This window comes from Protopterus annectens, chromosome 7.part0 (assembly GCF_019279795.1).
Source record: "Protopterus annectens isolate FY-2018-M chromosome 7.part0, PAN1.0, whole genome shotgun sequence".
Taxonomy (NCBI): Eukaryota; Metazoa; Chordata; order Ceratodontiformes; family Protopteridae; genus Protopterus; species Protopterus annectens.
Genome location: NC_056739.1, coordinates 190557094 through 190572791, shown reverse-complemented (window position 1 = coordinate 190572791; position 15698 = coordinate 190557094). Strand labels below are relative to the sequence as shown.

The following is a 15698-nucleotide window of genomic DNA, read 5'->3' as shown; positions in this document are numbered from 1 at the left end:
AGTTCCTTTGGTGGGTAGAGGCCTGCCAGCAAAACAAGGGACTACCATTCACTCTACCCCCTGCCGCCCAAACCCAAAACAGACTCACCAGACTATGCATGGGGGGGCTTACCTGGTAGGGAAGAGCATTTAGGGCAAATAGAACCCAAGTCAAATGCACCTGCATATCAATCAAAAAGAAAAGTTAGCTGTACAGAAAGCTCTGACAGCCTTCAAGGGCCACATTGTTCCAGGACAATTAATGGTAAAGATGGACAACACCACTGTTGTGGTACATAAACAAGCAGGGAGGTACCCATTCTTACCCCCCTCTGCAGACTAGCCATGACACTGTAGAACACAGCCTTGAGCTACCAAGTACATCTACAGGCTCATTTCCTGCCAGGAAAACTAAATACACTGGCAGACGGGCTAAGCAGAAACCTCATGGACCCACACAAGTGGAAACTGGAACAAAGGATTTTCAACATGTTGACAAACAAATGGGGGAGCCCAGATATAGACCTGTTTGCCTCGCCCCACAACTACCAGTTGTCTAAATTTTGCACAAGGACTCCCCACAATCTAGCTTGGAAAGTGGAATCTCTGTCCTTCAGCTGGAAAAAAAACTATCAGTGTGCGCCTTTCCTCCTCTGCCTCTCCTCTCCAAAGTACTTCTAAAGATCAAGCAGGACAAACCACGGGCGATATTGATTGCACCAGACTGCCCACGCCAACACTGGTACCCCCTCTTCTGCAGTGTGTCACGGCTGGCTCCATGGCACCTGCCTCAGACCCCTACTCTGTTGTCTCAGCAGGAGAACCAGATTCTGCACCCTCAGCTTCAAACCCTGAACCTAGCATCCTGGCTAATTACCTAACCTCTCCTTCACCATCCCACAGTAAACAAGTGATGGATATCATTTTAGAGGCAAGGAGGCCTAGTACTAGAAATTCTTATGCTGACAAATGGAAAAGATTTTGTGCCTGGAACCAATCTCAAGGGATGAGCACAGCAGCGCCCAACTTAACTGAGATTCTTCAGTACTTAACTGAGATGCTTCACAAGGGCCTTTCTTTTTCCTCCATCTAAATTCACTCCTCAGCCATTTCAACTCATAACACAGAGCCGGGGTCCCCCTCTTCTCTCATCCACTGTTCAAGTAGTTCCTCAGAGGGGCCAAACATTTAAGACCACCCAGGAGAGCCCCAACTCCAGCCTGGGACCTTAACTTTGTATTGGAGAAACTCACTCTTCCTCCTTTCGAGCCAGCTTCTAATGCAGATTTAAAATTATTTTCTTGGAAAACAGCATTCCTTTTAGCAATCACTTCAGTAAGAAGGGTATCTGAATTACAGGCCCTTATGGCAGTGAAGCCTTTCATCGTCTTTCATGCGGACAGGGTATCTCTCAGAATCAATCCCTCTTTCATGCCCAAGGTGGTATCCAGTGTGGCTCTTAATCAGTCCATTCATTTGCCAACTTTCTTTCCTAATCCACAGAACAAAGGGGAGCAGATACTGCACTCCTTAGATGTGCACAGACAACTTAGATTTTACTTGGACAGGATTAAACCTCAAAGGAAATCTGAACAACTGCTGGTGGCATTTGCTGCAGGGGCAGAAGGGAAGGCTTTTTCAAAGCAAACCCTTTCTAAGTGGATAGGCCATTGCATTCATTTCTGCCATAAGCAGCATGTCAAACCTATCCCACAGGGGATCAGACCCCATTCAATCAGGGCTTCGTCTACCTCTACAGCCTTTCTCAGAGGTGTCCCTACCAGGGACATTCTAGAAGCTACCTGGAGTTCAGTACGTACTTTCACCAAGCATTACCATTTGCCAATTTTCTCTAAATCCAGAGCTGGCTTTGCCACTGCAGTCTTGCAGGGCTTTATAACTGGTCCTAATGCTATCTAAATTCCTCCTCCCATCCTTAGCTTTGGGAATCTACCCAAATGTTATAACTGCAACAGATATATATTTTTTTTATTATGGGGTACCTGACATCTGGGGCAAGAAAAACTGATGTATTGGCGTTGGCTGCATGTTTTATACCTCTTGACTACCTGACGTCACAGAAGAAGAGACAGCAACCGACGCGGGACCCAAGACTTCGTTAATCAGGCTGACTGAGGACTACTGCAAGCAGTTAATCCAAATGTGATGACTGCAACAGTGAATACACTCTAACATATGCATTTATGGTAAGTGTACACAACTGTACTTTTTTGATTGTGCAACTCCCGTAGCATAACTACATGGGGCTTACATTTCCTAAAGTATGTGAAAATCCTGGCTTTCATTTCTTCTGTCAGTCAGTTGACATTCCCATTCACAGCAGTCTGGCTGTTGATTTTATTTTATTCAGACTTTCATACCCTAGTAAATATCTTTTCTACTTTTCTGTCTGTCTAGCTGTAACATACACTTTGGATTTTCTTCTCCTTTTGTTTAGATACAGATGCCTTCTAATTTTCCTTGCTGTCTACTCTTGTTTTAAATTCTCATGAAAAGGCCAAAGTAAAACAATTAATTTACACAGTAAGCATTTCTTTCTAAACAAGTGCTTGAATATAATGTTGTTGCCTCCAGATTATCCTCCTGTACTATTGAAAATGCAGTCATATTTTGTGTGGTAATTTGAAAGTCCTCTGTCTTTAGCATCCCCCAGATCCCCTTTCTTTAACAAGTTTTTGTGGCTGCTCTAATTGTACCCGTTTTATTAAATGGCTTCTGCCAGTAGAAGCCTAAATGTGTATTTCTCCATGCTTTTCATTCAGTGTTCATTTTTCCTTGTACTGCATACATCATTAGTTGGTGAGGTTTCCTTTATAGTCCCATTAATTCTGTACAACATCATATCTTAGCATACAGTCACACGTGTACACTTGCATTATACACCACGGCATATGATGCGTCTAGTGCCATGCTGCACTTCCTTGGATATTGTACCAGTTTAAGGAATGAGCCTTAAAAGTAAAATCCTTATTATACTATTAATTTTCTCTCCATGATATCATTAAAAGTTTACTGAACTTTCCCTTAATGTCACTGGAGGTGAGTACTCATGGGATGCGTCCGTAGACTTTAAAGAACACATGCATGGGGACAGTCCATTAAAGTCCGTATATAAACACCAAGCATGTCTTTGAGTATTGTCAAAAAACATTTTAATAGCATTCTGTGGGCAGATACTTAGTAAAAGTCTTGCAAAGTTTTTAAGAAAATGCTTACTTAATTGTAGTTAAGATTGAAAGTACATTGTGGCACTTGTGTCATGATGTGCATCAAAAGTGTGACCACACATACTTTTTTGTACATTTTTGCTGGTTGTAAATATTTAAGTATATTTTTGTATTCACGGTCCCACCTTTAGAATCACTAGTTCGTCATACATGTATGTGTTTGATAAAGATAAACTTTTTGATGCAGCAAACTGCTCATCTGCAAGTGCTTTCCTGAAGGTAATTTGACAGCTTTTGCTTTGAATGATACTTGATCAGGCAGTTGCCATACTCATTTGAAGACTACAACCAAAAAGCAGTGCAAAACGTATTTTGCAGTAAGCTACCTAATACACGCACTAATTACATTTTATATTGTTATACGGTTCTATTACTATAACTTGTTTTATAGCATAAGATACTGATCCCCTTTATTTCAGTTAGCATCAAAATATCTGCTTTTTTAATTGGTTGTCAATAAGAAAACATAGGTGGTTTGTTTTTTCTACGTGTATTCAGTGCTTTTACATGTTTAAGCCGTCCCTCCTTTAAGCAGTCTGTCAACCTTATAGCTGCACTTTTTTAATGTACTTGCATGCACAGAAGTCGAGACTTTCCCAGGCTTTGAATAACAAAGCAGTGTGTGTTACTGTTTGACTGGCCAGTCATTGTAAACTTTACTTGTGCCAGATGTTCTTCGTGTTTTACTGTTGCAGTCATTACATTTGGGTAATCCTGCTGGCAGGTTGCCCTCATCCGGCCTGAATTCCAAAGTCTTGGGTCCTGCGTCGGCTGCTGTCGCCCCCTTCCCTGACGTCAGGTCATCAGGGGTATAAAAGAAGCAGCCAACGCCATTTTCTTCAGTCTTTCTTGCCGCACAGTTCCCGAAGCAGAAGCAGTTCGCAAGTGCCAGTTGGCCGACTCCTGCGATTTTCGTGTTTGAGTTTCAGATCTGAAGTCTTCTATAAAGCTAAGTACCTTGTTTGGGGAAACTTTTTTCTTGCTCCAGACTGATGTCAGAAAAAGTTAATAATTGTATTTCTTGTGGAAAGCAAATACCTCATAAGGATTTTCATTTTTACTGTATGCCTTGCCTAGGCCCTGATCACAACGTTACTGGTTGCCGGTTTTGTGCTAGATTTAACCAACGCACTATTAAGCGTTGGTATAATTTTGCTTTAAAGTATTTTGGTAGCCGATTTAATTATCCTGAAATGTTGTTGGATAGCCATCCGACTACCGGAGTTTACAAAAAAACGCATAGAAAAGGATAGAGAAAAACAACCGAGGCCTAAAACCGACGACAAAGCTTCTAAGCCAGTCGCCGGTTCTCAGTGAGACACTTTCACAGCCTCTGACGCACACTACTTTAGTCTCGCAGGCTGCTACTGACTCCCACGTAGAGTCGGCCATGCTGCTGGATACTCAAGGTATTGGAGCCTCAGACGCTAATCCCTCAGATGGGTCCGGAGCCGCTGAGCAGGTACCGGCTTCTGAGGCTGTATTCAGACCTAAATATCTTTACATTAAACCAACTTCAGCTTCAAAGGTAAAGAGTAAAGCAGACTCTAAAGCAAGGCAACAAACTCAAGAGCCACGTGTACAGGACTCTATGCCCAAAAAACAGATCAAAATGGCCGAAGACCAGATTACCTTGATCAGGCATTCCCATCCCCCTCCTGATAAGAGGCCTAAGCAAGACACTGACTGAATCTTCAGATCAGGTTTCTGTTTCTTCTGATTCCTCTTCTGATCAGGGATATTATTTACCCCCTATGAGGATTCTGGTGCTGAAGAATCTATACCTTCAGCATCTCCTCCTGAGGACTATTCCTTTGGGGAAACCTTGCATACCATGAGGGAGCATTTTCACTGGGAAAGCCAAGATTTTTCAGAATCTAAAAAGAGGCTCAGGGATTTCCTTTTACTACCACAGCACAGGCCTCTAGCCATTCCCCGTGTGTTGGACATTGTAGATGATGTGTTTTCGGAGTCCAGTTTGACCCCTGACTCCTTACCCCCAGCTCCTGTTAAGCCTGACCGATATTAGAGGGTTTCCTGACTCTCACAAATTTCTTTTTAAAAATCCTGCTGCTGACCCAGAAACTATTTCACAGGGCCCAAAGGGAGTTAAGGCCTTGACAGCAAAAAACCCAACCCCCTCTGACAGAGATTCAAGGGCACTGGATAGATGGGGGGAAAAGGTTTACACATCTGCAACTTTGGCTATAAGGGCCTTAAACTGTCAGTTTCATATGCTCAAGTATCAGCAACCTGTCATGGGATTGCTTAAACAGCAAATGATGTTAAACTCTGAATGTGCAGAAAACAAGGAAATGCAGGATTTATTGCATGCAGCTGAACAAGTTGGAAAGCATACTTTGCAATGTGGTTTTGATTCTCTTTGGAGGCCTCCTGCAGTGCCGCAATTACTGGTTCTGTAAGAGGTGTGCTTGGTTAAAGGAACAAAACCTGCCTGATCATGTTAAAGTTAAATTACTAGATGCACCTTTACAGCATGATTCTTTGTTTGGTGTTAAGGCAGAAGAGGTGTTAAAGAAAATGGAGGACAAAGCTAAATCAGTGCAAACTGTTAAAGATTTTTTACAAGTACAGCCACCTAGGTTTAGTAGACACTGGCCTACAAAAAATTGGTCCTTTCCTGTGTCAGACAGACCTCAAAGGGGCAGATCCAAAATGCCCTAGGGGCAGATCCCAGGCGCAAAATTCTTATAGGTCAAAGCAATGGGGGTGCTTCTACCTCCAAAGCTGGAGAAGATAAATCACAAACGTACAGAAAACAGTCCCAATGACTTTCCCCTGCCTGCACCAAGCACTTATCTTCTGGCAGCACCCTTAGGGGGAAAATTAGCACTTTTTGCTCAAAATTGGCACATTATAACCCAGGACAAGTGGGTTCTAAATATAGTGTCACAAGGTTACAAATTCCATTTCCATACTCTGCCAAAGATGAACGGCTGGCCAGATCTGCCAAAAAATCAATGGGTAGAGGCACAAAAACAAGTTACATCCCTCATGGACATGGGGCCACAGTCATTGTAAGCTTTACTTGTGCCCGTTTTGTCCCCTTAGTACATTATTCATTCAAACAGATATCTTCAGTGCTGCTTTTTCATTTTTTACAACATTTCTGCATTTTAGCAAGTAACTGTTCTTAATTTCATTTAACCCAAAAAGAAATGCTGGGTTGATAAGCTTGTTTTTCAGTGCTTTTTAAATGTATAAAGGATTGGTATCCACAGTGAGTTTTGCACAAAAGTTTACACTAACCTAGGGGAAGTTGCATCAAAACTGAAACTAATGCACAGACAAGTTGCTTGGGAATTTAGAAGTAGCACTGTACAAAACTTTGTACATATTTAAATAATGAAGTTTAAAGCTCCTGTTATGAGTCTGTCAACAGCTGCACACATCAGCATTACTTAACCTAAATTTAAGGGCTATCCATGCTAATCACGTTAGTCTGTGCTCCCACTTGCATTAATTGTTTCTTTTCTTATCTTTATTCCCTTCCCAGTTGTGAAAAACAGTTTATATGTTCTTAGAAAACACTACATATGCAATGTTTGCTGTGAGAGTGTTGATGGAGAAGTACAGAGAAGGTCAGAAGGAGTTGCATTGTGTCTTTGTGGACTTAGAAAAAGCATATGACAGGGTGCCTAGAGAAGAGCTGTGGTATTGTATGAGGAAGTCGGGAGTGGCAGAGAAGTATGCATGAGTATGCATGAGGATATGTACAAGGGTAGTGTGACAGCAGTGAGATCTGCAGTGGGAGTGACAGATGCATTAAAGGTGGAGGTGGGATTACATCAAGGGTCAGCTCTGAGCCCTTTCTTATTTGCACTGGTGATGGACAGGTTGACAGATGAGATCAGACAGGAGTCCCTGTGGACTATGATGTTTTCAAATTACATTGTGATATGTATTGAGAGTAGGGAACAAGTTGAGGAGACCCTGGAGAGGTGGAGATATGCTCTAGAGAGGAGAGGAATGAAGGTCAGCTGGACTAAGAAGGAATGTATGTGTGTGAATGAAAGGGAGGATAGAGGAATGGTGAGGATGCAGGGAGTAGAGTTGGCGAAGGTGGATGAGTTTAAATACTTGGGATCAACAGTTCAGAGTAATGGCGAGTGTGGAAGAGAGGTGAAGAAGAAAGTACAGGCAGGGTGGAGTGGGTGAAGAAGAGTGTCAGGAGTGATTTGTGGCAGACTAGTACCAGTAAGAGTGAAAGGTAAGGTCTACAGAAGGGTAGTGAGACCAGCTATGTTATATGGGTTGGAGACAATGGCACTGACAAAAAGGCAGGAGTCCGAACTGGATGTGGCCAAAGTTAAAGATGTTAAGATTTGCACTGGGTGTGACGAGGGTAGACAGGATTAGGAATAAGTATATTAGAGGGTCAGCCCAGGTTGGACAGTTTGGAGACCAAGCCAGAGAGGCGAAATTGTGTTGGTTTGGACATATGCTGGGGAGGGATGCTGGGTATATTGGGAAAAGGATGTTAAGGATGAAGCTGCCAGGTAAGAGGAAAAGAGGAAGGCCTAAGATAAGGTTTATGGATGTGGTTAGAGAGGATATGCAGATGGTTGGTGTGACAGAGCAAGATGCAGAGGACAGGAAGAAATGGAAACAGGTGATCCGCTGTAGCGACCCCTAATCGGGAAAAGCCGAAAGAAGATGCTCTTAGAAAACTAACTTTGTCTTAAAAAAAATAAATAAATAAAAAAGAGCTGTTGAGTTGTATTGCTATTCCTCTATATTCAGCTCATCTCCATAGAACTTGGGTAAAAAATGTACCACAGCCTTCAGCTGCAGACTTCTCAACTCGCACTGAACATTATTTGCTAAAGAAAAACTTCATTACATTCAGTGTTGTTTTATTTACTTGCTTACACACAAAATTCTTAGATTAAGCCAGAGCCTTAATCCAGACATGCACTTCTGTAAAAGTGAAAACATTCAGCTCTACATACATTTTAATATGTACACTTTTACACCCCATCCCCACTTCAACTCACAATTACAGCATATTAAGCATGATTTTGTCCAGCGCTTCTATTTTTACATTTCTTTATTGTATAACATGTAATTTGTCATGAAACATTTTATACAAATACTGTTAAGAGCAAAAATTGAATTGTTTTACTTGGTTATTTTTTCCCCTTTCTTCCGTTGTCCTTCCAAGCAATGACTTTGAAGTGGGGTGTATGCGTTTGTTTCCCACAAGTTTATCATAGTCAACAAAAGTCTAGCCTCTTTACCTTTTCTTATAAACTCACATTTCAGAAATGTGATTGCTTTATAATCTCCTGCACTAATTTCACTGGTGTTGGTCTTCCTGTTCATGTCCATCTCCCTGTTCATGTGAGTCTCCTAACCCCATGTTCTGGTTCAAGTCCAAGGTACTCAGAGTTCTTCTAGATGGCACCTGTGCCTTCTCTCTCTCAAGCATTTTCCTTTGGTTTACTGGAAAATGTTTCATTGGCAAAGTCTCTTTATGAGTTTTATTCACAGGTTCATAGAACGGTACTAGGCTATTGGCATGGAGGCCCATATAAGCCTAGCTAAGAATTTTGCCCATGTTACCACAGTCAGCACCTGTTTCCCCTGTCCAGCAGGGACAATGATGGGTTCCTAGGGCTGTATTTTCCATTTTCCATCCAGTTGTCCAGGTTCCTCTTAAGAGGGCTAGTGAGGTACTCTGCTTGACATGGAGAGGGAGTTTATTCTACAGATGGGGGAGTCTTTGGGACACAAATCTGTCCCGCCAACAAGTTCTGTTCATGTTACAGACCAGGTTGAGGCCGTGCATGCGGGTTTTGAGCGGAGTTTGACGTACGGATATGCAGCAACTCCATCAAGGCTGGATCTCAAATGGCCTTGTATGCCAGACACAGGTCACCGCTGAGCAGTCTGTATGAGACTGAGTAGAGGGGACAGGGCTTTTAGCCTGTCTGTATAGGATAGGTGTTTGAGACCCTGGATTTTCCTGGTCAGAAACCTCTGTGGTCTCTCCAGCTGCTGCATGTGTTTGGCAAGGTACATGCCAAAGGGGGCATTGTACTTGATAATGGGTCTCATGAGGGAGGAGTACAGGGATGTTATGACCTCCTTGTTCCTGGATGAAATACCCTTACCTATTTTCAGAAGAATGAGAAGCAGTCTCCTTCTGTTTAATGGCTAACTTTTTGTTGGACAAACTTGTATTTCCTCCTTGGCCTGTTCTACATCAAAAATGACTTTTAATCTCCAGGAAAAGTATTCTGAAGACAGCTGGGTACAGTAGCTTGAATCTCACACCTGCCTCTTGACTTTCCCTAATTTGCTGGGATAAATTTACTTCTGTTCTGCCTGGTGTACAGTGGGTAATTATTTTCCTCAAAAACTGTCTCCAGTTTTTAATACTTTGCCCTTCTGCCACAGTTTTGCTGGGATCAACTCTTCATACTGGTATGATTGCCTCTTTACTACTACAGGTCTTTCTGCTTTCTCATGGCCATGTTTGGAGCACACACAGGATGTGCCCTTTCTGTTAAATCCTGCTGTGGAATACCAGTCCAATTGTTTTTCTGCTTATATAAAATAGTCTATTCCTTTCCGTTTCTCTGGTACAGCAGAAAATGTCAGGTTTTCTCTGCATGCTACAGTGGATATAAAAAGTGTACACACCCCTGTTAAAATGCCAGATTTTTGTGATACAAAAAATTAGACCACAATAAATAATTTTTAAACTTTTTGAAAATCTGAGCTCTAACTGCACTTTCTGGAGCAGTGCAATGGAATCTGAATAATGGAGATTTTTGTAAATAGAGTGAGGTTGTAGTGGCTGAATATTTTACATTCTCCAAGGTAGGGCAGTTTTGGTGATAATGCCACTTGTAGCAAAAACGGATATAAAAGAGTGCAGTAACTTTAAGCATTCATGTTTTTTTTTTTTTTCTTCTTCTTCTTCTTTCCCTTTTTTTCTAAACTTCATTATTCAGTTTTGGGTCTTAGGGTTGCAGTAGTGACTCTCTCAAATTGTATGTTACGTTCCCAAGAATTGGCTACCAGTAATTTACACACACATTGCTGTGGCTGTAACCTTGCTTTCTTCGGTGTTTACTTTGCACAGGTCCTTTCTGTTTGATGATTTTTGTTGTACTAACTAGCCTGGACTGAGCAAGTAGTTGGTCATGCTTTATTAGTGCTCTACCTTGCCAATCAAACGTAAGTAACAACTATCATAAAATATTTATTGTAAGTAAGGTTGTTGGGAGAAATTCACTAGCTAAAAAGGACCCTTTTTGTATCCCAATTTGTTTTGGGTTGTGGTCCTTCAGAAAATTTACATATATCGGACAGTGTTGTGAATGTTTGTTGTAGGCAGAGCAAGTAAAATTTCCACAAAATGAGGCCAGAGTTTCAAGCAGATCATCATCTCTGCCATTTAGCTTAACAGGAAATCACAAAATGTAGTTCCGTCATTGATGCTTTTCTTTGTCATGCAGTATACATAATCTTTCTGAATCCTCGCATTGTCACTGCAGGGGTTAAGGTATGATCTAAGTAATGTGGGTGTGCTCACTAGATTAGAATGGCTTTATGTATTTAACTGAGCAAGCCAGTCAACTCAAAGTGCCTTTTTTATTGTGACCTTGTTGCACAGATCAAGTTATTTGTTAGTCAAGCAGCCTGCTTGCTGAAATGTGTGTACTGATTTGACCAGTTTTTCTCTCTCTATATGTACAGTGTGTTCAGAAGCCAACTTTGATGAATGATGATGCAAAAGACAAGGAGTACAAGCCTCATGATATTGCCCAGAGACAGTCTCTCAAGCCTTCTGAAAATGGTACACAGGCACGGCGAGCCAAACGCATGCGGTCAGAGGTGAGATTCAATACTATTTGCCATTTTACAGTTGAGCTTTTGATGGTGGTTTAACCTTGTGCATAATAGCTTTTGGTTCATCAGGGGTTCCTAGATGATGATTTAATGTCTTAAATTTGGTCAGGTTAACGTTCCTTACCAGTTACCATTCAGCAAAAACTTGGAAGATGTCACTTTCAGGTGTTGCCTCACGTATTCCATTGCCCACCATAATATAATTTTTTAACCTTTCAGCCACCAGTAATGTCTGTATTGGCTTAGTGATTTAGTTTTTTGGCCTTTTTGCTGAGATCAAGGATAGTGTAGTAGGGTCTCTGCACAAAGTCAGTGGCTTAATCATCCTTTGTGAACATGCTTTTAGGATACCTTCTGGATGAAAAGATGAAGGGCTATTCAGAGTCTTTTACAGAGTAAGAGGCAAAAGCACTCTCGTCAGCCTCTGAAGAGATCAGAATATTGCCACAAGAGCAAGCCAGTCTGAGAGTAGTTTACAGCCTAAACCCAGTGGCAAGTCCAGTGTTAGACTTGCCCTCCCTCCATCCATGCAGGTGCTGAGCTCATGCCTGCAGAGGTCATCCATTTTGGAAGTGTGTGATAAAGGGGCTAGAGGAGGTATCTGCCAAACTCCAACCTTTTGGCTGTATATCTTTGGGGTTTTGCACTACCTATCACTCCAAAAGTCTCCTCTCCAGTCAGTTCATTTGGAGCCGAAGGAAGCCTTCCAGTCTGATGTGGAGAAAAGGTCGTTTGAGTTACCATGTCATGGATCATTGGTTCTTGGGATTTTCCTGCTTGCAGTGTCCACCAGGTTGATTTAGGCTAGAAGGTCCTGGTTGAGGTGGTCTTTCAGGTCACCCCACAGCAAGGTTTACTTCTTGGAGTCTTTGTAATCAAGCAGATGTTTGTGTGGTTGGGAGCTTTAGTTGTAAGTGTAGGATTTTTATTTTTGGAGGTTATGGTCCGAAGCCAGTGGCAGACATGGTGCATGTCTCGTGGGTACATGGGACATCCCTTATTCCCATTCCCTCTGCACCTTGCATGCATGTTGGTCAGAATGCTTGCCTTTGTGTGGTACATGTGCAGCTTTATCCTCCCCTCCTGCTGGTTGTGGGGCATTCTTCACACACTAGCTGTTGTGGGTTGCTGGAGCCCCAAGGACAGTGCTTTGGAGATAAGCAAGGATAGTGAATCTACCACACCCTTCCTCAAGTTTTGTGTTCTAGAAAACAAGTCTTTGGAAAGTCCCTCAGGATAATGAGGAAATGCCTAGACTAGCTTAGGCCCCCCTTAGCCATCTCAGGAGGAGCTTGGGGTCATTCTGTTTGCAGAACCAGTTTCTAAGGATGCTATGTAAGCAGCTTGAAGGTGCACAGACTGCTCTTTTGGCTTGCATTGTGATCTTTTCATTCCTTTTTAGGTCACAGAGATTGCATTGGTGGTCACCTTACCACCTGACAATTGGACAGGTGTGGCAGAGGAGTTTTACACTGCCATATTGAGGTGCAGTACCATTTGCTGCTATTTTCACTATTCTGTATTCCAACTTAGCAAATCCTTGAGGGCCTCTTTCTGAACTGGAGGTCTTGTGGAAATTCCCTAGTTTCTACAATGGACTGTTTTGTATCCCACTGTAAATTTGATTATGCATATATTTTGTTTAGGTTTGCGGACTTCATTGTGCATGTGTGCATCAGCAGAGCATGACTGAGATTTGGTTTTCTGAAGGAGAAACTGGGAGCAAGATTAGGGAAGACTTTTTCTTGAGGAAAATTTTTTGAATAATCTTATGCAGGACTTGAGGATCAGTGACTTGCAGAGGAGTTGTGCCTTCATGTCTGTAGTACCTTTGTGATTCCCCTCTTTCCACTTCTAAGGCTAGTTAACCCCAAAAGATGGCCTCCCCACCATCAGATGAAGGCAGTGAAAGTGACTGTCTTTTCCTTTGTGACAGTTAAGTCTTGCAAGAAGAAGATCATGTGGCAAGCACCGTCATCTTCAACTCTCATGATTTTGAGATTTCACCTGTAGTATTGGTTTGAAGGATTCACACTGGCTTGGAGAAACTTCACAAAGGACCAGTGGATTCTTACTCTTTTCAGTTGTAATAGAGTTGTACAACTGACCAGTCCCTTCTGAGAATGACCTCTTCTCCAGATTGGTATTCTGGGCCATCTCTGCTGGGCCATCTCTGCTGATCTCTTTAGACCGGCCCAGACTTGCTGCTCAGAGGGGCTGTAGCAAATGTTTTTGTAGCAGGGTCAGTAATCTTGTGTCGCTTTCTGATCACAGAGGGATTGGATGAAATGATGTCTGTAAGAATCAGGACATTGCTGCAATGTCATTTGATAGCTAGGGTGTTACCTGTAAACCAAACATTTGCTCATCTGGCCTGACTTCAAGAGCATTCGACATTTCCTAAACAGATTTTTTTCCCATGGCACGGACTTCAGTAGGCTCATTAGATGTGGAAGAACAGCCATGCCTTGTCCACTTTTTCGCTGTAATTTGTCCACTTCCTAGAACACTGCCATAAGGATCCAGTTTGTGATTGCTAACCTTTCTGGCAGTTGGCTGCAAACTGTGTGTGTGTGTGGGGGGGGGATTATGCCAAGGCTGATGGTGCCCTTGTGAAAGTTAATATCTCAAAAGGCTAGCACTTCTGTGTTTAGGACTTTGGGCTTTTCCCTGTTGGAGGTTGCCACAGCGGATCACCAGTCTGCTATTGATTGGCAGTGGAGTTTTACGGTGTCACTGCCAGCCCGGCACATCTTGTGAAACTGCACTTTTGTAAGAAAACTGTTCTTTGTAGAGCTTGAAATTGTGGAGCTTTTTTGAATATAAAACGATTCAACATGAGACAGAGCCTATCTGCACGTCTCCATACAGGAGACCTTTCAACCAGTAATACAGATAAGAAATAAAAAGGTAAACCCCAAAAAAATCAAAACCAAGGAAGGTAGTAGCAGATGGTTTTGTAATCAGAAAGGACATGGCCTTTATGATCCTGCAAGCCATTTGAGGGCCTACAGGATTAATCTTTGGTGAGTAGAGCATTATTGGTCCTTGCCTCTGTGGCTCTTCTTTTGCACCTCTGCCTTCTAAAGACCCTTTGGAGACTGAAATTGTGGTCCTGCAGCATATCCAGACCTCCTCCATATTAACAATAGTATGACAGCCTGATGCCAATTCCCAAGACATCTATATGAGATAAAAATGAAGGCCCCCTATTGCTGGTCTCCATTAGATATGTGTCCATATTTATCAAAGAATCTGAATCTGCAGGAAAAGAGATGAATACAGAAATTTATAGAAGATAGCTGTTGTGAAAGGGCCTGTTGTCCCTGTATCCTTTGAGAAGGATGCTATTTTCAGGAATGTCTGCTCCCCTAGCCCTCTGATTCTCAAACATTTTGCAGAGAAGTATGTTGTAGTTTGACAAAAGCTGCATGTGCCATCTCTCCACTTCTTGAGGAAACTTTCAATGTTATGTTGTCCTATCTCACCTTCATTCAATGGTTGGTTTCGGAACCGAGCATCGGTTCCAACTTGGCCTAATTCAAAAGCTCGAGAGCTTCCAGTGGCTCAAGGCTGTGCCCTATCCCATGATGCACTGGGAATAATACCCAGATCTCATTTGCCACTCAAGCAGATCAGGTGACTTCTGGCCAGTTATGTCTAAGGATCAGAAAGAACCCAAGCAGTTTGGGTTCAAAAAGTGTGACAAATGTAGTCAAAAGATGTCTCTTAAATGGGCACACCAGTTGCATTTTATTACCTGAGTGCCCTCCATTTACAGGAATCTTGTGCATTCTGCCTTGCGTTCAGTAGTAGAATGCTTCTTGAACACAAGAACAAGTTGATTGTGAGAGTATTACTTAAGGTTCCCTTTTCAGAGGTAAGGGTCTCAGAGCTCCAAACATTCTTCTGGATCTCCTTCCTCCAGATCTGAAAAATCAGGAAAAAGAACTCTAGCATCAGATCCGGCTTCGGAACCTGCCAAAGAAATTGCTGCAAGATCTCCAAGCTAGGACCTATGGTGGTGGTTCGAAACGAATCCGTTATCTGTGGGTTGCCCATTCGTTTTTTCGCAACCAACAGCCACACTGACCATGGACACTTCTCAGATCGGGTGAGGGGGGCATTATCTGTGAAAGACTGTCCAAGGCATCTAGCAGAAACACGAGAACCACTTGCATATCAATGTCCCAGAGATGAGAGTGGTGCTCTATGCATTCCAAGCATTCCAGGTTACTCTACCAGTAGGAACTATTGCAATTCAGACAACATGTCAGTAGTGTGGTACATAAACAAGGAGGAACCAAACCCTATCCCCTGTGCCGGGAGGCTCAACAGGTATGGCAATGGGCTGTCTCTTCTCAACATTTTCTGATAGCAGTGCATATCACGGGAAAATCCAACTTGATAGCGGACAAACTCAGCAGAGCCATTCTAATGCCACATGAGTGGTCCCTAAAAGAAGTGGTTGCTGAAGAGATTTTCGCAGATGGTGCCAGCCCTGCTGTGACCTTTTCGCCACGTCCATGAATGCCAAGTGCAGCAGCTGTTTTGCCCTGATTTCCCCCTTCGGGGAAGTCACCGAGG

General features: G+C 42.6%; 1 protein-coding gene across 1 annotated transcript in view; it reads left to right on the top strand.

Moving 5' to 3' along the window:
* KDM5B (lysine demethylase 5B) overlaps positions 1-15698 on the top strand; it is a 2307736-nt gene that overhangs the window by 337216 nt on the left and 1954822 nt on the right. The window contains exon 4 of the mRNA XM_044076151.1: positions 10959-11096. Within this exon, the coding sequence (XP_043932086.1) occupies positions 10959-11096 (138 nt within the window). The remainder of the gene's footprint in view (positions 1-10958; positions 11097-15698) is intronic.